At 33.2% G+C, this 26,125-nt stretch overlaps 1 protein-coding gene and 1 non-coding gene across 2 annotated transcripts; one reads left to right on the top strand and one right to left on the bottom strand.

Moving 5' to 3' along the window:
• Nucleotides 1-728: 728 nt before the first annotated feature.
• Nucleotides 729-24,396, top strand: LOC129216311 (cilia- and flagella-associated protein 299-like). Its single transcript, XM_054850520.1, has 6 exons — nucleotides 729-830; nucleotides 6,227-6,357; nucleotides 6,537-6,627; nucleotides 18,568-18,710; nucleotides 21,792-21,924; nucleotides 24,289-24,396. Exons 1-6 carry the CDS (start codon nucleotides 729-731, stop codon nucleotides 24,394-24,396), a joined length of 708 nt encoding a protein of 235 aa, XP_054706495.1.
• Trnat-ugu (transfer RNA threonine (anticodon UGU)) lies at nucleotides 23,385-23,456 on the bottom strand. The gene has a single exon. It is a non-coding gene; the product is annotated as a tRNA-Thr (tRNA).
• Nucleotides 24,397-26,125: the final 1,729 nt, after the last annotated feature.

The following is a 26,125-nucleotide window of genomic DNA, read 5'->3' as shown; positions in this document are numbered from 1 at the left end:
GTCATTGTTTGGCGAGAAAATTTTGCATGATGTTTTTTTTTCTTTCATTTAATCCTGGTTATTGAAGATACTTCCCTTGACACACTGGTTTTTTTCAAGGTAGACCGGGCAAAGCCGGGCAATGCATCTAGTTAAATACAAATCATATTGTTCTTAAAGTTTACATTTCAAAGCTGTTTATTTGAGCCGCAATTAATTATTATAAGAACGCTTTAGGGATACTTCAGTGAAATGAATGCACAATTGATTTGGACTTCTTCTTTTTCTTAATTTCGAAATAAAAATTTAAATTTAGTGCTTTTTTTATTCGAATGTAAAGTAGGTAAGAGTTTCGACTTTTTTACCTGATATTATATTAAGAAATAGTTTCCAAGTTTTAATCTTATTAAAAGCAACACTACCTTAATATAATTAACAGTACTCATGCCACTAGTTAAGTAATTATAATAAGAAAACTGGAATCGGAACATTATATTGGTTTTTTTTTTAATGTATTCGATAATGTATCAACGTATTCGATAAAATCTCAAGATATGTCTATGCGGAAGAAAATATCCAGTCAGCTATGCCTCAAAAGATCAGAAATCTTTCCGTAGATACGTTATGTTTGGAATTTAAAATAAAAAAAAAATCGAAAAGTTAAACTTCAGTATTATGTTTTTTAATTTTGTTTCAGTGATGACATTTTACTAAAACACATTTTCTTTGAATGAAACAAAGAGAAAATGATGAATCGTGAAGAAGAAATAGAGGCTGCTGTCAAATCTTTCCTCAATTATGAAGACTACCTTGATTCAATGTTGACAAAAGACGATCTAACGTTCTTGAAGGTAAAGTCTGGTATTTTTCTCTACTTTTATTCAAGCTAAATTATTCATTTAAACTGTAAGAAAACACCATTACGATTGAAAAGTTTTGAAATGTTACCTACTTTACTATGTGATGTTGCCAACACATATTTTAATTCCAGATAAATTTGTACGTATAGGGTACAACATGTCCGACAAATGTGAGACTATTTAAGTTAGGCGTCATGATCGCTATTTCAGCTATTACTATCCGTTTCTTCAAATGTACAAATGCTGTACGTAAACCACAACGCTTTAATTCAGCATTTTTAGATAGAGCATATTTTTTGCTTCCCTCCTTTTTTTGCTGGTGGGAAACGATTTGGTGAGTTTAATTTCTTACCTTAAGTATATGTCTGTAGACTATAAGGATTGTTATGAAGAAATAGTCAATGTATAGAAAAAATATGATAAATTCCTTAAGGGGTCACAGTACCTTTCAAACATTTTTTTTTTAAATTTAAGTTTATTTTATTTTTCTTTGAAACCATAACATGCAGACTTATTTCGTAATCATTAATTTATTTCCAAAATTTCAAAATATTGCCTACTTTTTTTAAAAATTCAAAAAATTGAGGAAAATTTCAATTTTTTAAAATTTTTAAGGCTTTTTTACTTTTGAAGTAATTAAAAAAAGTTTTTTGCTAAACGATCACTACAATCATCTCTAAAAATCTGTGCATTCATTTGCTTATGAGTTTATTAGAAAATTTTCTGTGATTAATTATATAAAAAATCAAAGTTTAAAAAAAAATTGTTTTTAAAGGTTTAACATGCTCTAAACATTTGAGTAATTTATAAAATGCTCATAAAATGCACAGTTTTGTCAGATATGTTATCCCAATTGCAAAAAGTACTACTTTAAAGCTGTATATTTAACAGAAAAAAATCCTTATGGATTCTAATGACATGAAAACAGAAAAAAAACCATCATCGAGAAAAAGCAATATAAAGTTTTTCTTTTGCATAAGAACACATAGCAAGCATGGCTTAAAACCACTCATAACTTTTTAAATATTTGAACAAATTCCCCTGTGTTCAGAATAGTTTTTAGTTTTGAAATAAGCAATAAAATTTTTTTTGATTGTTTCATCATTTTAGAGGTACTGCAACCCCTTAAAAGTTATGCATTTTAGTCGAATTGTTGTAGTTTTAAACTTTCTAAAATATCCTTTAAATCTATTGTTGTATTTAATAACCAACAGAAAGTTTCGTGGTGGTCACTCAGATAATCTGCAAAGAATGAGTAGAGAAAATAAAGTTACCATTTGTGAAATGTTACTATGTAACTGTAGCTTCCGCAGAGCTTAACTGCTGGCAAGTGAAAAATAGTGCTTTTTAACGAATTTCAAAAATTAATTACTCATCAATTATGAGCGATAGATTTTTTAAAAATTGTTTTTTAATTTAAGGTGTTAAAAAGTAAGATTTTGAAAAGTTTCATGAAAATCTGAGTTGGTAAGGTTGAGTGTCTTGCTGATTAGATATGGACTGACCCCAACTCTAAGAGAAGTAGAAATGTTGATTGGCTAATGGTTTTGCAAGTAGTTAGTTTGAAGAGTGCGGCTGTTTGTCAGAAGTGTAAACTTAACTTATTTGTACGGCTGGAACGTCTAAATTATAACGTGCTGCAGTTATGATAACATTTTCACATTGTTTAGAATGACGGAAATGAATATTTTCACGAAGCTAGCGCCAAATCTAGATAACGGATTGATTAAATTGGAATAAATCTCGTATAGATAATTTGATTAGAATACTCTACACTTCACAAATACACCTTTACGATTTCGAATTAATATCATTTCAATCAATTTCTCTTAGAGAATATTACCCTTATTAGCGTAAAAACTCCTTTTATTAGCACGTTGCTCCGTTTTAGACACAAAAGGTATTCCCTATTAAACTTACTGGCAGCACAACAGGGTTGTTTCCTTCAGACAAAAGACAAAAGTACTACTTTTAGTCACCAAAGTTGAAGCAAAAAAATGAGAAAAAAAAACCCCAGAAAATATTTTCATTTTCCTAACATTTAATTTTTAATTAATTTTTTAAAATGTCAAATTTTTTAAACAAGGCGTGGTCTTTATGACGTCACAGGTGATGAACTCTGGGGCAGATCCCACTGGCACGCTAAATGCTTACGCTTGCTGTATCTACCGCGTTTCCAGGTTATGAAAATTCAGAAGCAAATTAAACATTGCGCTCTTCGCTTGCTATCAACCATATCCTTGCCAGTACATCTGAGTAAAGATGCGAATTAAATATTGCGCTCTGTGCTAATGGCATTAACGAATGCACTTCATCACTTGTGACGTCATGTTCAGAAGCGTAATTAATGAAATTGAATCTGCGTAGCAATTAAAGTAATTGTTAAAAAATATTAAACTTTGTCGAATTATTTTAAAAATGGTCAAATGCTATGTTTTCATGCTTTTTCAAAAAAAAAAAAAAAAAAGAAAGAAAAAAAACTTTTAAAATTTTGGAAACGACCCCATTACCAAAAAAAACACTCAAGTATCTGAAGTGTGGAGATCCTTCTCACGCGCAGGTGGTCGTGTTAAAGGCACAAATTATCTTTTCCTCGTAGAGTGGAAAAAACTTCTGTTATTCCGGTAGCCGAAATCACTGAACTCCAGTTGCATTGTCATAAGCTTATGCACCACACAAACAAAAGAGGATGGAGAAGAAAAAGAAAAAAAAAATCAAATTCCATCTTTGTTAAGCGGTGCGAGGGTAAAGAAGAGAAATTCCATTCTCCCTCCAGAAAATATTCCTGTGGCCTGAGGAAATTTGCCCACCTGCAAAAACCACGATAACACGTGTGTGTCTTATTTGTTTTTTCTTTACTTCCTCCTTTTTTTAGTACTCTCAGTAAATACTTTACGAAACCTTCACTCAAAAATGGCATTTCGGTTTTTTTGCGGTGTCATTACGTCATATGTTTCTTCTTCAAGTTTTCTTTTTTATCCTGCATGGAGTACCTAGGAATCGTCTTCGAGTCTTTCATTAACGCAAAAAGATAAAGAAACGTGACACTTCGGAGGCACTAAACCCTGGATGGAGGAGAATTGCAAGTGTGCTTTGCCATAAATTATCTTGACCTTGCTCGCTTTTTTTTAAATTCCTGTTTTCAGCGGTGTTTTAGGGACAAAGGAATTTTTTTTTTTGCACAGTCACGTAAGTATTTTTACGACGATTAAGCTAGCAGGATATTAACTCGATTGGGGATTAACTCCTTAATGGCGTTGAAACATTTAGACTGATGAAGAAATTGAAATTTTTGGAATCCTGCAAGTAGCAAATCTTTTCTGCTAAAAGGACACAAAAGATGGCAAGTTCAATATTTTGTTTGTAATTAGAATAATATAAGTCTTGGATAAAATTGGATAAAATCAATTTTATCCAAGACTTATCAATATAAGTCGACTTCAATCTAATATAAGTCTTGTGATACCTAATGAAAAGCAAGACACATTTTTTGCTTCAGCCAATAAATTTCATTGAATGTTTAGTTGTTAGAAAAGTATTAATGAAATTTTTTTACGCAAAGCAAGTTTCAATTTCTTCTTCTTTTTTTTTGTGGAACTGTTTAAAGAGTACTGCCCAAATAACTAAATCAAAAAACTTTTTTGCACAGCTTTAATAATAATAAAGCTCAAAGTCTCTCTATCAAGGATGTCTGGATGTCTGGATCTCTGTGACGCGCATAGCGCCTAGACAGTTCTCCCGATTTTCATGAAATTTGGCACAAAGTTAGTTTGTACATTAGGGTGTGCACCTCGAAGCGATTTTTCGAAAATTCGATTTTGTTCTTTTTCTATTTCAATTTTAAGAACATTTTCCGGAGCAAAATTATCACAAGATGGACGAGTAAATTACGAAATTATCAAGACGTGAAATGGGAGAGCGAATGAACATAGCCAATTGGCGAGAAATTCATCATCCATTATTTGTATATATACAGGCGAACCAAATGACCATATAATTTTCTACTACGGGCAAAGCCGTGCGGGTACCACTAGTAATCTAAATAAAGAGACCTCTCGAAAAAGGTTTGTTCAAAACAAATCCGTCCTAGAGTTCAGGATTTGTATGATCTTTAATTTTCCTTGTAGATCTTTAATTTTCCTTGATTTGAAATTCGGAAAAAAGTTTTTTCGAACCACACCCTAGTGTCTAGGCGAGCGTGCGTGTTGTAGTGTTGTACGTCTGCGTATACTTGTGTGTATGTACGTAGACGTGCATGCGTGTAAAGACGTGTTTGTGTATGTGTGTATGTGTGTGAAGGACATGGATCCCTCCGACTAGGAGAAGCAACCAATTTGTTCTTCTGGTTCAGGGACTGTCAAATATATAATTTGACCAGGTATTTCTAGAAATACGAAAAAAAGTAAAATAAGCAATGGTAAAATTACTTTATTCAATCTCAGCATGACTATCATAATGATAGTCATGTTGAATAATGAGAGGAAGTAGAGTATCATTCCTCTCATTACTCAAGAACAAGCAAGACTTTTTACTTTTCCAGAGCGTACATTTTCGGATAAAGCGCAATTTAGTTTTTTTTTTATTTTTGCTGATTTTTTTTTTCACTTATGCAATGTTGTGTGAAAACGTACTTAATTTAGCAGTTGGATCTTTTCCCTCGTTGGATTTATTATTACATACCTCTACCGTTTTTTTCAGTTTTGACTGTGGGAAATCCCACCGATATTAAAATCAGGTGCGACGCTGAAGTATACAAGAAATTAACTATGAACTTATACCACAGAACAAAAGAAAACTGAAAAAGGATGTTACACTGAAAAACAATACTAGATTTTATGACTTTATCTAATGAACCACAAACTAAGATTTTTCAGGGTTTTTGAAAAAAAAAAAAAAAACCGGTTTCACACTCTATGTTTCATGCAAAACGTTAACGTAAATAAATGATTATTTTTCAAAGTGGTAAAATGTACTTATCACGTTAAGAAACAACAATATTTCAAGCCTTCGGAAATGATGTTAATTTTATTCTTTTAAAAATGTGATTTGCTAGTCTTCGATCTAACCTTATCCTTGCTTTAACAGTTTTTTATGCTCCTTATATGCAGGAATGCCTAATGTCTATTCCCCCCAAGAATACGGCGCATACCACACAAAGAATCCTAAGGATGAGAAGACCCCCCCCCCCCAAAAAAAAAGAGAAAAATACCCCAAAATTCACCCTTCTCAAAAATTTCAATGTTGCATTCTGTGCCATGATTCTTCCCCCTCCCGATGGGCACTCCTGTTATGTAATACGATATGTTTATGGAAATTAATTATTAGTATCAAATTTGGTGTGAAATAATGTAATGTATATATATATATATATTTCTCTTTTCTGAAAGGACAAAGAAATATGCCACGAGCTGCTCACACTAGGATACCATTCTAACAAAAGAGTCATATCTAAACAAGATTTCGAGCGAAAGAAGGAAGAACTGAGGAAAGATATCATAGAAAAGAGCAAGAAGGAATTGTAAGTCCCTATAGTTGAGGCAAACCTAGCCTGGCAGCATCGTAATGCTTCAATCAGGATCTGCATAGCCTTCACAATGTTGTCAGGTTAGGTTTGCTCCAACTACAGTCTTTAAGACAGATTTATCGACTTTCACCCTGATTGTGATTTTAATAATTTGTTTATTTATTTGGTTACAGAAAATTGTATAGTGATGGTGTCACCTGTCATGGAGCTCTGATGCAAGCACTTGCAAAACGAGAAGAAAGCAATGTGATGGGACGCATTTCAGTAAGTTTTAATATTTTTATGTTTTTAAAACGCATCGACGCATAGCATAATTACTCTAAGTGTTCCCTCGTTGTTATCGAACATTTCTTTTGCTATTGCAGATTACTTAAATCCAATAATACTGTTTCTGCGTATGAAATCAAGTTTAAGTTTTATTAGAGGAGCCAGTTTGTTCAGCTTAAAATTGAAAAATAGCCTTTAAATAAAATACATCATAAAAAGGTTTTGGGGTTAGAGTGAAGCAATAAGTTGGAATCGTCAACAGTTAAAACAATCGACACAACTCAAATCACGAAAGCATTTTATATGCAATTAGCTTTTAAACGATAATTACACTTAGGAAAATCTTCAACATTTGGAGAAGCAAAATCATCTGGCAAATTTTACTGGGTCAACATTCAAATAAGCTTGTATTGAAAAAAAAAGAAAAAAAAAACATTCTCTATTATTTAGTCATATAAAATTTTATTTGTTAAAGATGTGTTTTATGATTTTTAATTTCGAAAATGTTATTAATACAAACCATAAGCAACTGCTGATGAGGCGCTAGCGGAACCCTTAACCAGAGATAAAGCTATGGCTTTTTTCAAGGCGTGAAATTACTTCTTGATATTTTTTAGAATAGTGAAATTCAATTATACAGCAACAATTGTTCAGACCATAATAGTTTTGAGTCCCATCTGTCTAAGGGTGAAATGGGAAGTAGCAAGGAAAGAAAAATGCGTTCTATTTTGATTTTGCAATCGAAAAGTTTAATTGCTGGATCTAGTCAGGGACATCCGAAGAGCTGACGGCGCCCGGGGCGAAAGTTTCCTGCCACCCCCCCCCCCCATACACAAAGAAAAATCAAGTTAGTTATAATATCAGTGCATAATACGTACTTGAATTTTTTACACATTAATGAACAGAACAATCAGAGGGCTAAGCATAATATAAATTACAAGCAACGGTAAGATTAAAAAATTAAAAAAACCCCCGACTGAGTCGCGACTGTAAAATCAAGAGGGAAAATTGAAAATCCTTTTAAAAGCCTTATGTTATTAAAAATCAATGTCAAGTATTTTATATGCTATTAAATAGAAACTGGCAACAGATAAAAATTTTAAATCGTTGCGTTTTATTTCCTTGCCGGCCAACAACGCATTCGGTTATCAATCCCGTGAATAAATGCTTAGCCGTTATTAAAATCTGATTTAAAAAAATGTTATAACTTGAACTCAATTCTATGAAACATGGAAGTTCCAAACACATTCTATCAGACGCGGAAAAAATTCTCTTTATTTTGGTATTAAATTTTAAAATTTTTAGCTATGTTATCACTGTTAAAATGGCGAAAAACCTTTTAGAGGTTTTTAATTGATATCTTCGTTAATTAATGTCATCCAAAGATGCAACCTTGCTAAGAACACTCTCGATTAACTCTCCTTTCGAACTTTTTTTTTTTCAAAATCGGTCCATCCGTTTAAGCGCTAGAGTGCCACAGACACACAGATACACAGACACGTCAAACTTATAACTCCCTTCCTTTGGTGGTTGGGGGTCAAAAACCCAACAATGAATCTGTTTCTGGGCGATTCTCGAAAAAATGTCCCGTTAGCAAAGCAAAGTTTTTATTTTTTCCAGCTAACCAAAGCCTTCAAAAAATAATGCTGTTGGGGAATAATACATACTTTAATATACTATCAAAGCATAACAGTTAATCCCATATTTAATGGTTACTTGAATAAAATAAAAAAACTCAGCGTTACGCATTTTTCGAGAATCGCCCTTCGAATATTTGTGAAATATTAATGTCCCAAAAACTTTTCGAAAAATTAAAATGTTAAAAATCTAAATATTTATCTTGTGAAATGTTATCCCACTAGATAAAAAACAAACAATTAAAACTGAATTGACTATTCATATTGATCAAACTAAGAACACGAATAAATAATTTGCTGATTATAAATAGAAAATGTATTTTTCGAAGTAAATTACATCAAAATTAACTTTCGATATGGACTCATCCAATGATTCTTTTCAAGAGTTTTTTGGTTTTGCTCGTACCAACTTATACCAGCTTCCATATATGTTATAAACAAAGATGTTATTCTTTTGCATCAAGTATTTGTAAGTTTTAGGGAGAAGCCCACAAATACTCAACAACATTGAAAATCGCTCAGAATTGCGTTTCTGGACTTTGGAGCTTTAATTCGAAAATTCACTGGCCCTAATGTTACAAAATAGAGCCTTACAAATTGCGTTTTAAGACCCGAGTTTTAGAAAGTTTTTGTGCAAGGGTCCCCACGCCGCCTTTCTTTAATCTCACAAGAAATAGGTTTTATAAACGACACTTACAAAAATTTAAATGGAATAGCCACTGAATGTAAAACATTGCTTAAATTTTTTGAACCATAATCTTGAACAATTTTCCTTGGAAATGCTCCAGATCCTCCTATCCATAAAATCTTCAAAGTTTGTCTAAAGTTGCGTTTTTGAAACTTCAATTTCGAGAACTTACAGGGGGGGGGAGAAGGAATTGATGTCAATCTATTAAAAAAAAATCGACCAGAAACAGTTTCTTTAGTTTCCTCCCTTACCCTAACGTCGATAAACATGGACTATAATCGCGTTTTTAAGGCCAAAACTGCTTTTTTAAAACTAAAAGTTTCAAAATTTTGACCGAACATCTTTTGACCTTTTTTCCCTATTCGATATTTTTTTTTTTTTTTCTGTTTTTTGCTCTTTCAATGCACCTCCTTAAAACTTTTTTCTGGTTACGTCACCGCACGCCTGGGCAAAATTTAAGCAAATTTGGTGAGAACTAGACAAAGAAGTGCCTTTTGTTTGATTCTAAACAGTTATATTCTCAGAAATTATATCAGCTTCAATTATACAAGAGAAACTAATGTTTTGGAGACAGAGAGAGGAATATTTTCGTGTCCCAGGAAAAAATAGAGAATCATCACAATGATTCTCTATTTTGTGTGTCTATGACTGTGTAATAGGGTGGACCGAAAAAATCGAATTTCTTCGGAGCACTTAGCCTTAGTGCGGAAAATTTGTGACTCCCTAACACTAATTATTCTGAAAAATTTTAATACTCTGAGTGAATATCTTGCGCTCCGGTAAAAGGCTAGGATTTTAGAGATTTTTAGAAAAAAAAAAAAAATTCCAAAATCAAATCCGCAGAAAAATTAGCCTTAGATCGGATAATTTGTGACTTTCTATCACTAATGTCAAAGCAAAATTTCAAAGCTCTGAATTAATGTCTTCCGCTCTGGCAAAAGATTTGAATTTTAGAGATTAAAAAAAAAAAAAGAATATTTACAAAAAAATTTTATATTTCGAAGAATGTTAAGTCTTAGTAGGGGAATGTTTCAACTTCCTATTACAAACTACTACGTAAAATTTGAAGCCTGTGAGATAATTATTTATACCCTGGAAAGTGACCTAAAATTATATAATCTCTCTATAGTAAACTAGTGGTACTCGCACGGCTTTGCCAGTAGTAGAAAATGAAAAGGTCATTTGGTTCGCTTGTATATTTACAAATAATGGATTATGAATTTCTCGCCAAGTTGCTATATTCATTTGCTTGCCCATGTTATGGTTCCACGTTATGATAATTTCGTAATTTATTCGTCGACGTTGTGATAATTTGCTCGGTAAAATTTTCTGAAAATTGGAATACAAAAAGAACAAAATATAATTTTCGAGAAATCACTTCGAGGTGCACACCCCTATGCTACAAACTAATTTTGTACCAAATTTCATGAAAATCGGCCAAACGGTCTAGGCGCTATGCACGTCATAGAGATCCTGACAGAGATCCAGACATCCATTCATAGAGAGATCTAGACATCCAGACAGAGTGACTTTCAGCTTTATTATTAGTAAAAAAGATATAGATAAAAGTAAGGTTTCAAAGAAATTCTGGAAGGAAGTCTGGCGCGCCTGCGTCCATACGCCCCCATAGCACCTACCCCATAGCACCTACAGCCTTGAAATTTTGTACAAAATTACATCAAGCTCCGGGGGTGTGCACCTGGCTTTTTTTTTAAATTCAAATGAGTTTTTCTGTAATTAATTTTTTAACCTCAAATTTAACTAAAATTGCCTGATATTGCCAGTTAAAAGTGTGAAAAATTACTTGCATATTTTAATATTATATATTGTTGGAAAGGGTAGAATTTCCCGCGTTCTACGCAATTTGTTCCATTGCTCTAATTTAAATACGGCGGTAGTTATTTGCGTTTTTAGCTCGAACTTTTTTAGGCTTTGCTAAAATTTAGGCACTACTTTCTACATTAAATCTAACAGTAAAAAGCGAAGGAATTGTCCCACAGTTTTGTTTTTGACGCCACTGGAAAGAGCGGCTTTTTTTTACTCCAGATCTAACTCGACCTATGGTCGAAAAACTAAGGGGGGAAAGAGTTACAAACCCTTAAAAATCAAGTTCGAATAATCTCATCTTCATTAAAATTATTGATGTTTTATTTGGCGTTGCCATACTTAAGTTGTTTCTCGATCCGCTTATTTTTTCTTTCTTATTCACAAACTTTAAGAGTTTTGATTTTAACGGAAAATCTTAGGCTCGACTCAATTCAAGCCCCGAGCAAATATATTAGTAGAGACTACGAATATGAAAGCGACTTTCAAACGCGCAAAACTGCAGTTTTGCAATGCTCAGGAGCCGCTTAGCCCTTAGGGCTCTGCAAGTTGGTACAAGTTACTTTGAAACCCGGGGAAGGGGTGCTTTTTAATCCAAAGAGCACAATGCGTTTTCAATCTGTTTCTTTTTCATTGACAATTTAAATCTTTGCGAATCAAATAAGATTGCGAAGCAATCTTCGGGGGTTGGTGAGCGTTTGCGAGCAGGGAGCAGAACCCCCTAGTTTCATAAAAAATCCTTAAATGAGACTAACACGTAACAAAGTTCATACATACCTAAAACTCTGCAATGTTTAAATGAGACTAACACGTAACACAGTTCATACATACCTAAAACTCTGCAATGTTTTTAATTTTTATCACCTCAATGACAACATCAGACCATCCCTTAAATTGAAATGGGCTCTTTTTCGTTGTTTATATTTGTAAAGCGATAATTAAGTAACGTGATTTAAATATTTGTCAGAAGTCGTATGGTGTTTTTTTCGTATTGTCTAAATGTCTAAACAGAAACATGTCGTATTGTCAATATGTCTAAACAGAACCGCTCAATTTTTTTTCTGCGGAATATTTCTAAATGTGGCCTTTTTGGATATGTTAAAAAATTTAACTACATGCTTCCAACACATGGAGATGTTATAAAATGTTATACTTACGAGAGGTGAATACTTTCTTTGGAGATGGGGGGGGTAGTAATATGGAGCCTAATTTCTCTATTATTGCTAATCGTGTAGCAGGAGAAGTTGTTAATTTGTACAAGGACTTGTGCATTCCGGTAATTTATAAACAACGTGTTATTGCAATGATACGTATATTTATCATAAAAAATATGTAGCCATAAAGGATGTTCTAAAAAGAGTCAAACGCAGCGAGAATACAAGAGATCGACCTTCGAAATTTGAGGAGGATGCAGTGAAACTCTTTAAAATAGCTGCTTGTAAATGCTATAATTTTGATTCATATGCATGTCCTAAAGAGAAAAAGTTTCGTTTAAGGAAAGGTTATTTCTCTCCGATCAAAGGACTACTAGGTTAATGTCCATCGGTGCAGTGGATATTAGTGAAACAAAGAAACTTCAAAAGAGAGCTAAAAGAAGGTCACAAGGCTCGATTCGCTACTCGTTCGGTGCATCTACTTCAACTTTAGTTAAATCGGAGAACCAAGAAAAATACTTCCAAGATTTGGACTCGAGAATTTCTAGTAGATTAAATCTTTCTTGCACTAATAGTTTCAGCGAGAAACCTTCTTCATCTACATTTTATCAAATGCAAATTAAACTAAAAAATACAGCTATGACGAGTTCGAGGTTTAAGATTTCCAACAGAGCCGCAGTTGCGGTTGCTTCTAGTGTTTTGCAGGATGTTGGTATGATTTCCGAAACCGACACTTCTCTTGTCATCCACAAAAACAAAATATTAAGGGAGAAATCGAGAATTGGAAAGGAAATTAACACTATTTCCACAAGTGAAAACGACACTCCTTTACTCAGTTTTTACTTTGACGGCCGTCGTGACGAAACACGGATGGATGAAAGAAATGAGACAGGTAAGTTTTATGCGCGATCTGTAGTAGAAGACCACTACTCTCTTGTAAAAGAGCTTGGGAGTCAATATGCAACCCCCAAATCAGGATCTAGTCTAGACATCATGAAAAGCATTCATAGTTATGTGGAAGCGCACGGCAGTGGATTTGAAAACCTTCTTGTTATTGGAGCAGGTGGAACAGTTGTAAACACTGGAGTAAAAAGTGGAGTAATTCGTCTATTAGAGCAAAATCTTCGCTGCCCCCCCTCCCCCCCAGTGGGCTATTTGTATTTTACATTTTAACGAACTCTAATTGAGACATCTCTTCCAACTCGTTGATGGCCCAAAATCTTACTACGGTGAAATTGGAAAAAGCCTATACGACTGTAAAAATCGTCCCATAGTTAGATTTAAGCCAGTGGATTGCAAGTTGCCTGACGTTGACCCGATGATACTGAGTAAGAATCAACAGTATTTATTGCAAATACCTTATTCCCTTAAATCAGGTGTATGCTCTCCGTATCTTGCTAACCGCGAACCGGGTGCTCTAAATATGTCTCGTTGACTGACAACAGCCAATAGAATCTTGAGATTGTACATTTCAACTATAAAACCATCAATTGAGTTGAAAATCTTGGTCAAGTTTATTTTAAACGTATATTCTCCATCCTGGTTTAAAAGAAAAATCGACCATTCTATTGTGTGGGAAATCATTCCTGCATCAAGATACTTGCCAAAAATGTATCTTGACGTAATCGATCCTGTCATTGCTAGGAATGAATTCCTCGCTTCTCCAGAAAACGTTATGTTAAGTATGCTAACAGAGGAATATCAGGGAGCTCGGCATTCATAGAATCCTAAAGGCTAGAGAGAGAGAGAGAGAGAGAGAGAGAGTGCATCTCCAGATAAAAACTGTGTCAGCACATTCCGTATCCCAAAGCTTAACTTTTGAGGCGACAGATTATGTTGATTTGATAGACTGGAACACTTGCAAAATTACATCTCCACCTGTTCTCCGAAACGTCCCTTCACAAGATCTACGAAATATATTGGTTGAAGGAGTTCCATGCGAAAACTGGAAGTTCATTCAATTCCCTCGCCACACACAGGCCGTTGAACGCATCGTGAAGTTGGTTTCGAAGGCATCAAATCAAGTATGTGGCCAAGAGAAAAGGGACGAGTATATTTTTGCTGTTTTAAAATCACACAGCAATATGCCAGCATTTGAGCATAAAAGTAATTGCAAATTACAATACATGATATATTTATAACTCTAAATTACAAAGTGTGAACTGTATACTTCAAACTTTTAACAGTGCATTAAAAAAAAAAAAACTTTCAAAACCATTCTGAAATTTTTTCCATAATGAATAAAAATCTGTATGATAAAAGCAGTTCTGAATTTTTGCATACCTCTCAATGAGATTTTCTAACTGTATAGATATACTTTGATATCTAATTGACCTTATTTCTACATGCAATTAGATTTTACTTAAAGACCTTCTAAATTTTTAATTCTCTCTCCCCCCCCCCCTTTTGCAATAGTTGTACAATAAGGAAAAAAAATAAGTTTTTTAGGCTCTTTCGACTGAAGTTCAAGTCTCTTGCCAAAATGGAAGACATTAACTCCGAGTCATAAAATTTTGCTCTGACATTCATGTTAGGATGACACAAGTTTTCTGCCCTAGGACTGATTTTTCTGCAGATTTGAAAATGTTTTGGAAAATTTCTTTTTTTAAATTTTTTTCTAAAAATCTCCCAGATTCAAGCATCGCGGAAGACATTCACTCAGAGTATTAAACTTTTGCAGAATAATTAGTGTTAGGGAATCACAAATTTTCTGCACTAAGGCTAAGTGCTCCGAAGAAATTCGATTTTTTCGGCCCACCCTACTGTGTATCTAAGAAACAAGAAATGAGGAGGCGCCCCAAGGCGTCCCTCTTTTCCCCTCATTTCGTGTGAATATCGTCGTGTTTCGTCAAAACGAGAGGTGCCTTGCGGCGCCTCCTCATTTCGTGGCGCCCGGGGCGATTGTCCTGCCCCCCCCCCTTTTGGGACGTCCCTGGATCTAGTACAGCCTTGGTTGAACGATATTACAATCAGTTGTTTCATTCTATTCTCAAAAAAAAAAAAAAAAAAAAAACTACCATGAGGTTGTTTCCTTCAGTCAGAAGTAGATCCCATTTTAGTAGTGTCACTAAAATGGGGAGAATAAGCAAAAAAAAAAAAAAAAAAAAAAAACGTGGACCCAGAAAATACTTTTATTTTCACAACAGCTATTTTTTAATTAATTTTTTAAAATGTCCAATTTTTCAAACAAGGCGTGGTCTTGATGTCATCACAAATCTCTTTGGCGCATCTTTCTACCACGTTTCCACGTTATGATAATCAAGAAGCGAATTAAAATTGAGCTTTACGCTTGCTATTAACCATATCGTTGCCAATACACGTAAATAAAGATGCGAATTAAATATTTTGCTCTGTGAATGGCAACACTGAATGGCATTTCATCATTTGTGATGTCATCGGACAGAAGCGTAAACAATGAAAGCGCACCGATTTAAGTAATTTTTTAAAAATATTAAACTTAAACAAATTATTTAAAAAATGGTCAGATACTATGTTTTTAAGCATGCCCTTTCAGAAAAAATACTTTTAAAATTTTGGAAACAACCCTATTTATTTGTTTGCTGATTCTGCAAGATCACTGTAGAATCAGCAAATGCAATGTTCGATCATCGTTCGATCATCGTTCGAGCAATGTTCGATCGTTATACAATTTCGAAGAAGTGCTTCAATATTTTGCTACTTTTAGTGCTGCGTAAAAGAAAAATGGTTTTAAAGCTAATCTAGGCTTCAGATATATTTTAAAAATATAAAATCTTTGCTTCACAATCCTCAGTAATTCTTTTTCTTCTCAGCATCAGTTTAATTTAACTTCTCGAAGGCATCCGCACTTCTCTAGATTTCCGTTCCGTTTTAGTTTGCTATTGTAACTTGTGCTGCCATCTAACATTTGTTTAGTAAACGAGAAGAAAAATTTTAAAATACTATTCTTTTAATCGGGGAAAAATATGATTTTAAAACTACATTATTCACAAATCACAACTAATAAATATTTCGCTGGAAAAGTAGCTTGTTTTACTGGATTCAATAGTAGATATGCTGTTGAACTTATGTTGCATACAATTAGAAGCTTTTTAAAAATTTGACATGAAAATAAGTTGTTTCTGAAAAGATAATAAATTCTTCTGCGCTAACTGCTAATTAAATGCTTGAAAATAATGAATTAGTTTTATTTACTTTTCTAACTGTAAAACACATTTTTCACAAATTTCAAAAGCAGGAATCGATTGACATAATACGACAAAGACGACAAACGTCAAAACAAGTTAATAAACATTGCAGCAAACTGAATATCGTCCTTCAAAAAATTTAAATTTCAAATTCATAAACCACACCACAACATAGGAAAACATTTTAAATTGCAATGAAATACATGGTTGTGGATGTAAAGGAAAAGTAATAAAGGTGCAATCGTCCCACAAGTTTCATACTACAAATTTCGCCACACTGCATTTCTGATAACTCCAATGGAATAAGCAGCAACTACTTCATTGAAGTTTATTATACCTCTTCATAATGGTTCACGTCAGGTTGCTTGCTATGTTTCATGAAGAATTCTCTGAGGAACAATTATTCGTATTTCATTGTATCTAACTCTCCAATTTGCGTGTGACATATTTTGGTATAAGCATTATTTTTTAAACTATATTCCCGGAATTTTCAATTTTCAATCTTAATTACATAAATTTGTATATAAGGAATCATTATGACACATAATATGAAGTATCAACTTTCTAAAAATATATTTTGTATTTAAAAAAAATGATTTGCACGTGTCACAGGAATGACCGAATGGTGTCAAAGTTTGAAATTCCTTGAGTATAGTGCGAGTGTATACGTAAAAAGGCCACGCTCGTGCAAATGGATTAATAAATTAACATTTACTGTGAAATGTTGAATGGATGATTATGTTGTTGAATAAACTTGAACTAAAACGTGCAAGGTCGTAGCCAGGATATTTTTTCGGGGAGGGAAATGTCGAGGCAAAGGTGGTTCCAGGACATGTAATCAAGTGGGAAAATAGCATTTGAAAATTATGTTTTTTGTGTTTGCAAAAATTAAACAACAATGTATTTAAAAAATTCGTATAAAATAATTATTTTAATTAATTACTTCATTAATATTTGATAACTAATTTATATTCCATCGGAATTATTTATTAGGGAGTTCACAAAATAAGAGGACTACGTACGCTTTTATGGTCTATAACACTTGATACATTGTTTATTGCATGTTTGCAATTACAAACGCATGCGTAGGGAGCTTTTAGAACAACTTTCACGCAAATAAGTGAAAATAGCCACGGTTGAAAAGTAATCTACACTCACCACCTCAAAAAATAAATTAATATTCTTAAAGGCTTACTTCATTAAAATCTACAAAATTAAGCATGTAATCAAAAGTATGATAGGATTAAAAATGATAGTTTTGATCATGTTAATCTGTTACGTCTCTTGTTGAAGTGTATATCAAAGAATGTTTTTAAAATGTTATCCGTAATAAGAGTCATTAGCCAATTGGTAATGGACCAAGGTGTGAAAAATGAGGACTTTTTGAAATTTCTTAAAAAAACATTTGTATGGTGGTGTGGAGGGAGGGGCGAAAAAAAGAAGAGGTCTGAATGAAAGAAGATTTGCATAACAAGTCCAAGTGATGGTGAAGGAGGAATCAAAGGAAGAGTTTTGATTAGATTGTCTTCGTTTCCTTATTTTTTGGAGATAATTTAAAATTACGGGGGAGGATTTGTCCCGACGGTCCCTGCCCTGTCTACGACCCTAAAAACGTGATTGATTAAATGACTTCATTTGCAAAAGGAGTGGTTTTTAAAAAAATGAGTTGAAAAAATTTAGATAGATCAATAGACAAGGCAAGTAAGCAACGAAAGATTTTACAAATGCAAAACCAACACCAAACGTAAAATTTTTACAATATTTGGCACAAAACGTTTGTTTTATCGTGATGAACTTATTTGACTGACATAATAATTCGTAGCTTTATTTGTAGAAAAATGCAGAATATCCTCTTTAGAGTTAGTTTTGTTTGCTCGGATTGTGCTATTTGATAAAGTGACTCTTGATAAAGTATCATGTCCAAAAATAATAAAATTGAATTATCTAGAGATACTAGATAATTTACTTTTATATTTTTCGACATTTACTAGTGCAATAGTTTTGGGGCATATTCAACTCGATTGGCTTAGATTTAAACGAATTCTATACCAGTAGCATACCAAAGAATTTATTTCTGGGTGGGGAAAGGAAATTTCTGGCTGCTGTATGGATGGATGGAATTCGATCAAATCGAATGTGATCAATTATGATAGATTTGAATATGTCCCTTTGTCGAGCTTCTGTTATTTGATGATGTTTCAAAATTTAAATAAACCAAGAGATTTCACCAAAAAAAAGGGAAAGAAAAAAACAGAAGTATTGTTTCGCAATCTCGACGGGTTTACAAAAATATTCACTTTATTTCATTTTACTGAAGAACATTTGCAAATTGAAATTAAATAGTTTAAAACTTAAATCTCAAAAGTACTCCATCAAATGTTTTCTCCTCTTTTTTCTAACTTAAAGCTTTAAGAACCGCTTTTAGGAAGATTCTACACCCTTGAAGATTTTATTTCTCTGTTCTATAGACAATCATCTTTTTGAGGGATACCAATGATAAACGTGAAGAAGTATCCGCTTACATCGATTACGCTCACAGGCTGTCCACAGAAAACTGGGAACCTTACTTTGATGGGAGAAAAAAACTCTTGCCTGTAGAGACCGATATTAGGTAAATATTTCGCTGAATGTTCATAATGTAGTAGTATATAGAACCCGGATTATATGCACAAAAAATCATTAAAATATACGCACAATTATTCGCAGAAGCAACAAAAAAATATGTTTTAAAGATTAAAAATGTATACTAATATTTGTTTTAACCCACGTACTGTTTGACCATGGATTGTATGTAATTTGGCAAAGGGGCGAAATTAAAATAACGATGGGATTTTGATACTCACGTTTTATAATGTCACTAGTAGTGATGTGCCGGATCATTAAAAAAGTAGATCCGCGGTTACGGATACGGATCCGGATCATTAGTGTCAAGATCCGCGGATACGGATACGGATCTCATGTTTTTTTTTTTTTTAACCAATTCAACTATCCAAGTGTAAAATTTGTTACGGAAGGTACTCCCGTCAGAATAATGGCCGTTTCTTCAAAAAATGTCAACTGCGGCAAAAATATAATCAAGACTATCATTTACTCTTTCAAGAAATCTCCGTTAAAATTGAGGGAGTGTTGGAAGGAATGGGTCAGCGCTGCATTAGTGCTTAGATGGAATGTGAAAAATTATTTCTAGCTTACTCGGTAGATGTAGGATACAGGCGCAAGAGTGTAAAGCTGCTACTGGACAGGCTAGAAATAATTTTTCGCATTTTATTTCAGTATAAATGCAGCGCTGACCCATTCCACCGAACTTACTCCGATCGACGGAATACAGAGCCGGAAACACCTTTACAAACAGTAAATAGAGAATTTAGTCTCACTTTTTTTTTTACAAGGATGCCGAGAAAAACAAAAATGAAGAATAATAGAAACCCCAAATCAATAAAAACTAGTATTAAACTAAAAATTTAAAAAACAAAACATGTCACTGAGAGCCAACCTCATATTAAGATATATTTCGCGGGTCAGATTACACATTTGTTAACAAATAAGAATTGACAGCATGTAAGAATTTTAAATCATTGAGTTTTTTCTCCTTTTCTTCCGACTGTGAAATCGCTACCAATCACGCGTATAAAGGCTAAGAATTGCATTTAAAATTTACTTAACAGGATTATAGCTCCTACTGCATATAAGTTGGAAGTTTCAAATAAATATCAAACGCAGAAAATTGGTTGCCAACATTTTTACGTACGGGTAAATTTTTACTACCATAATTGTGAAAAACTTTAAGTCGGATTTTTTTTAATATCTCCGTCCGGTAATTAAAGTTCTACGAAAACGAGGTCAAGCCAAGAACACTTTCGATCAAGTCAACTTTTGAACGAAAAATGAAATATCAAAATCGGTTCATCTGTTTAGGAGCTACGATGCAACAAAAAGACACACTGATACACACTTTTAAAACTTAGTTAACTTTCCTTTTTGCAACGGGGGGGGGGATGCAAATTGGCTTCTGAATTGATACCTTATTATTTAAATTGGGAATAATACCCAATTTAAACGGAATTTAAGAGTCTTTTGTTCAAATAGTTAAAAATTTTTAGAATAGAAATGATCCGTTTAAGATCCGTCAAAAAAGTAACGGATACGGATACGGATACAGATCTTTATTTCCTGAACATCTGAAACAAACCAACTAACATCCCTATAAACTGATAGATACGTCTATTTCCGCCTATAAACCGGATATTAGCCTTTCCATGTAATCGATGGTCAGACAGTACAGGAAAGTAATTCAATCTGAATAAAAAATAATTTGACTTTATTTTTGCATCAATTATTCCCACAGAAAATGAAGCGCAAATTAATTACTTTCATTGCAATAAATATCTGTGTGTCTTTCAAGGTTTTCTTGAGTTAGATATTGCCGCTTTATCACGCTTCTATTAACTTCACTTGTATGTTTGTATGCATGTATCTATGTAACAGAATATTGCAACTTAATTTTCGATCAGATTCTGATCACTGCTATCAGATAATTTTAAAATTTAGTATGTGACTTAAGACCTGACGACAATGCAATATTCTGCAATCAAATTAATAGATTATCTATCAATTATTAGATTATTCTAATTTTAATAAACATTTTTGCATAAATTCTCTAATATGAGGACGAAAAAATGCTTGCAAAAATTTGAACTAAATATCTGTAGAAGCTAAGATTTTTTTGCATCATATAAAGTTTGTTAGAATCCAAGGTGATTAAAGCGTGGATTATAATTGTTTTTAACTAATTAATGCTAAAACGTAGGTGAACCTTCAATTAGAAATTTATTGTTGATCATTGTCGAACCACGTTAAAATGTATCTCAAAATTTTTTAGCTGCAGACATCTGTACCTCAGAGTCACTCTAGGTCCAAAAATTGCGATTTTCAATTTATTAGTGCATTGTATGTAGATTCCAGTTCTGCATCGAGCCATATGAACGTATTTATAAGGGAAAAAATCTGTGAAAAAATTATGTGACTTATTTTTATCTCACTCTGAGGTACACAAATATGGCTTCTACACACACTCAATATGTTGAAGAAAGTAAAAAATAATGTATGCAGTATTTTTTTTTAAAATATACTACGTTATTTGGAGTAGGGTATGAGCAGGGTCAAGGGAAAGCATTTCCTTCCCTGGCTTTGAGAAATTAATGTGTTTTAACATGTGTGGGCTTGGGTTGATATTTGTGTAAATTTCTCTCAAAGACGATTTTTGCTTCGTTGGTTTGCTTTATTTCGAAGTTGATATGAAGATCTAGTTTTCGTAAGCCTATCTGCTTCTGATACAATTTAAATAATTTCATTCCGACTTCTATTTGCATGCCTTCTTTCCCGTTGTACTTGCAGAAATATTGCTAATGATTTTTTTTTTTTTTGGGGGGGGGGAGAGGGTAAAGTTTTGCGAAATAATAACCACAAGCAAACTGGGTAAAGTGTTTTCCCCAGTAGAAGTTTGGCGGTTTTGCTTCACCATTCAGCAAAAAAAAAAAAGTTTATATTTTGGTGCCAAGCCTTCTACTATATATTAACCACAAGTAGCATAACATCCAAGAGATAAAAAAAACCATGCAGAAAGTTTTGTTCTGTATTGAATACTTTTTTAGTCTTTTTTGGATAATAAGTGCTTTATATTTTTCTATTCAAGCTTTTATAACTGGAGCAAGGAGCAAGCGTTCAGCACCTGTAGTCCTAATTTTGGTGTTTTGACCGATAAAGATTCCTGTAAGCTGCTCTTCATTTGTAAGAAAGATGACTACATCATGGATGTGAACCCTAAGGTAAATTACGGAATTAGAAAAAGAAAACTTTGACGGAGAATCCGACAGTATTGTTGTTCTGAAAATTATGAACAACTTTTGAATGTATAATTAGTTTTTGGCGAATGATTTTGTAAAATATTAAAACTTGAAGTACGTTTTGCCAACGTTGAGAGTTCGTTGTTGTTGCTAATGCTACTCGGAAACCCTAGCCCGAGTAGCAAATCAAATCGAATTCTGTTAAAACGTATTTCCGATCATTGTCGATCTGCTTATTTTGAACTATGAAACGCTGACATTATAACATTAAAAATCAAATTACAGAAATTATTTCTTAAACGTAATTTTTAAACGAATTTGAAGAAGGTGCATAGCGCCTAATCTTCCCCATTCAAACTTACTTTTTCTGACTTACATTTAAAAAATTTTTTGTCCTTCTGCCTTGAGCCCAAAATCAAACCTGAGCGGAAAACGTATATTATCACCAAATATCTTGTCCTAATATATATATATATATATATATATATATATATATATATATATATATATATATATATATATATATATATATATATATATATATATGTCAATCCGTCTAATCTAATAATAAATATATGGTATATCTTCCATAAAAATTTTCATTATTCATATTTGATTAAAACATAACTGCTATTAAACAATCTCAGTTTATTGAACATTTTGCTGGAAAAAATTGTTAATAATTAATATTAAAATAAAAAAAAAAGTATAGTTTGAGTTTCAGTTTCATTTATACAGTGAACACAATTATTGGAACATAATTTAAATATAGGGTATGATGTGCTGAGTGTCCCTAGCTCCTAATGATTTTTTTTTTAAGTGACTTTATGAAGCAATTTGGTTACTTTTACTTTTATTTTTTACGCTCAGTCACGGTGTTTAAGTCAATCGTTAACCCTCTTGACAACGAGCCTAAACTTATTCAGGATGTTCTATAACAGGCATTCTGACATGCTGGTCCTGTCAATGTGGCCCGGCTGCGGACCGCGGGAAAAATTGATCGATTCAGCATTACCAGTCAGCATTAAAATAATTTCCATAATACTTTACATTTACATAACATAATCTTATAATGTGGAAGAAATATTAAAACTATAAATCGAATTAAGTTTCAGTTTACCTTTCAGTCGTCGTAAGGTTCAGAAAATAACACATTTTTTTAAAAAACTTATGTTTATTTTGTTTTGGTACATTGCATGATTGTACAGGTTATAATAAATAATTGTGATAAATTAACTTTTTTATCTAAAACTTAATTTGATTTATTGTTTCAATATTACCTTCAAAATTATAAGCTTATATTAATACTCATTAGTCTGTCGGCCAGTTCTGCGACTACCGTTTCTTTGAACCGGAACTGTTACCAATTTGTATTGTTTGTAACATCTTGCAAATTTTGCTTACTATTCCTAAATTTAACACTAAAAAGATACAGGTTTCCCAGCCACCAGTGAGGATCGAACTCACGACCCCTGGTTTACAAGACCAGTGCTCTGCCACTGAGCTATGATGGCTCTGCGCTGGCGAGCGTTGAGAAATTATGAAAATTTAACTCGCTCGACCAATGGAACGCTTTTTTTTTAATATCGTTTCTTTTTCAGTTCACTCTGGCTGCCACAGCGCAACGTCTCACAAAAAGTAGCATAGCTTCTTTGCACATGGGCAACACTGGTCCCTCATTACGTCTTGCATTTTTTTCCGAAAATTAAACTTGATTTTATAATTAATTTTATGCGGTTCTTTGTAAGAGTTTAGGAAGTGATGAAAGTAATTATTATTTTACTTATGGGCTGTCCGTAAATGATGATACGATTTGAAGGAGGGGGGCAGGGATCTGTGAATTTGTTGCAGATGTGGCACAAATTCACAGATCCCCCCCTCCCCATCCAGATATGCAACAGTCTCCTTGTGTGTGGCAACACAAGAAGAGGGAAGGAGTAACAAGAAGTGTGACATCCCATATCTTTTGAAAAATATTATATATTTATGAAGAACTGCGCGTCAAGGGGAGTGAAGCGGGTAAAGTGAGATGTGACATTTTGTGACGGGGGGGGGGGACATTTTTTTGAAAAAAAGTGCCACATCATTTATGGACATCCCCCTGCATTAAATTATTATTGTTTGTAAATGATAATGATAATTTTACAATTTTTTATTCTTAAATGTAGTTCTGTAAAATGGAGTAAAGTATTTTTATATAAAACAAAATTTTCACGCTCTGCCTACCAAAAAGATAGTGAAACAGTGTTCTACGAAGTTTCATTTTGAGTGGCCTTGTGGTCAAGAGAATTTAAATAGTTGTAGAAGCCGAATGAATGCATGAGATAAAGTTATTTTGTTTTTTAGGGTCAGCGAGGTGATGCTGATGAAGGTTTCTTCAGACATGATGTTCACGATCCAGAATATTCTCAAGCAGTCATTTTTGATCATGTTGTTTCCAGACCTGTAATTTGATGCAAAATGAGTACTTGTGAGCTAAAACAACTCATATAAAAATGTTCTAAAACTTTACTAAATCGCAATATAACCACACGATAAGCAGCAGTCACCAAATTTTATCAGTTATTGTTTTTGTACAAAAGCGATAGTTCTACACAGGGTCGTCATACGTCCCGGATTTCAAGGGACAGTCCAGTTTTTTGAAAAATTGTCCCGCGTCCTGGGGAACTTCCATATTGGACGTAAGACGTAGGTCCCGCATTCTAGCTTATAACAATATTTTACCATACGAGACAGTATTTTAAGGTAAAAAAATAAAGTAAGACGAAAAATGTGACTAAACTAATTAGCACCTGTTCCTATCAACGTCGATCTGTATAAGAAACTTCGTTCTGTTGCTTGTTTTATTCTTTAAATTAAAAGTTCCTTCAAAAATGTACTCATCCATAAACATACTGAGAGGAATTTTTCGAAAGCTTTGAAACGTGATTGCTTATCACTCCTTTTAAAAACACCATAACCAGTAATTGCCCCTAACCACAAAAATATCTCCCCCCCCCTTTCACTCTTAAGATCCTGTCCTATTTACTGTTCTTAAATTTGGCAACCCTGGTTCTACATCATGGATTTGTTGATGAGTGTTCGAGTGAGAAGATTTAAGGCATTATAGATTTGGACAAAATGTTTCGTAAAATAGTCTTTGTTAAAATTGTTTGAATAGTTAATATTGTTTGTTGAAATAGTTGAGTTATGACGAAAATTTCAAAATATTCTACTGAATTAGCGACCTCTGAAATCTGACTAATAAACATTTTAACATTTATGTACGGGGTAGCCCGACCTGTAAATAAAAATCTCCCAGTGACTGAACACCTCGTAATTTTTTATTTGAAAATAAAGTTTCAATTTTTTTTCCTCGGAGGAATTGGCAGTATTATCTTTATTCTCTTCATTTCCAAACACAAAACGATTAGAAATATTGTTTTTTCGCCGGTTGGGGGCCCACATAATGAGCTTACTGATATTCAGTCACTGAATGGGTGCACTTTTTTTTTAATTTGAATACCGCTAGAAAACCTGACGCAGATCCAAGAAAGATTTCCCATTTTTTAAAAAATAATTGTATAAATCAATTAAAATGTTAAAACAGTCATGTGCAGAATGCAAAAGTTTTCAAAGGTTTTATAAATTTGTGAAAATGAAATTGCTCTAAAGTATTCATTCATTAGTCTACCCTATATACCTTTTTAGAAAGTTGATCAAAATGCCAGGATTTTTACTAACATCTGCCAAAAATAAATAAATGAATCCCTTCCTATAACGACTTCGCTAGTACGTATGCAATCATAATAGGTACGACTAGAAAATATTGTTTGTTCTTCGGTTGGGGGCCCACAGAATATGTCCACTGGTATTCAGTCTTTGAATGAGTGCACTTTTTTTTTCACTTTGACCCCCTAAAAAACCTGACGCAGATCCGTGAAAGATTTCCCTACATAAATCAATTAAGATGTTTATACAGTCATTGGCCAAATGCTACAGTTTCCAAAGGTTTTATGAATGTTTGAAAATGAAATTGAGCTAAAGTGTTCATTCACTAGTCTAACCTATATACCTTTTTAAAAAGTTGATCAAAATGAAATGATTTTCACTAAAATCTATCAAAAAGAAATAAATAAGTCACCCTCCTATAACGACCTCTCTAGTATGCATGCAATCATAATAAATCAAACATGAATATTAC

The sequence above is a fragment of the Uloborus diversus genome, chromosome 2 (assembly GCF_026930045.1).
Source record: "Uloborus diversus isolate 005 chromosome 2, Udiv.v.3.1, whole genome shotgun sequence".
Lineage (NCBI taxonomy): Eukaryota > Metazoa > Arthropoda > Arachnida > Araneae > Uloboridae > Uloborus > Uloborus diversus.
This window is presented reverse-complemented; position numbering and strand designations above follow the sequence as displayed.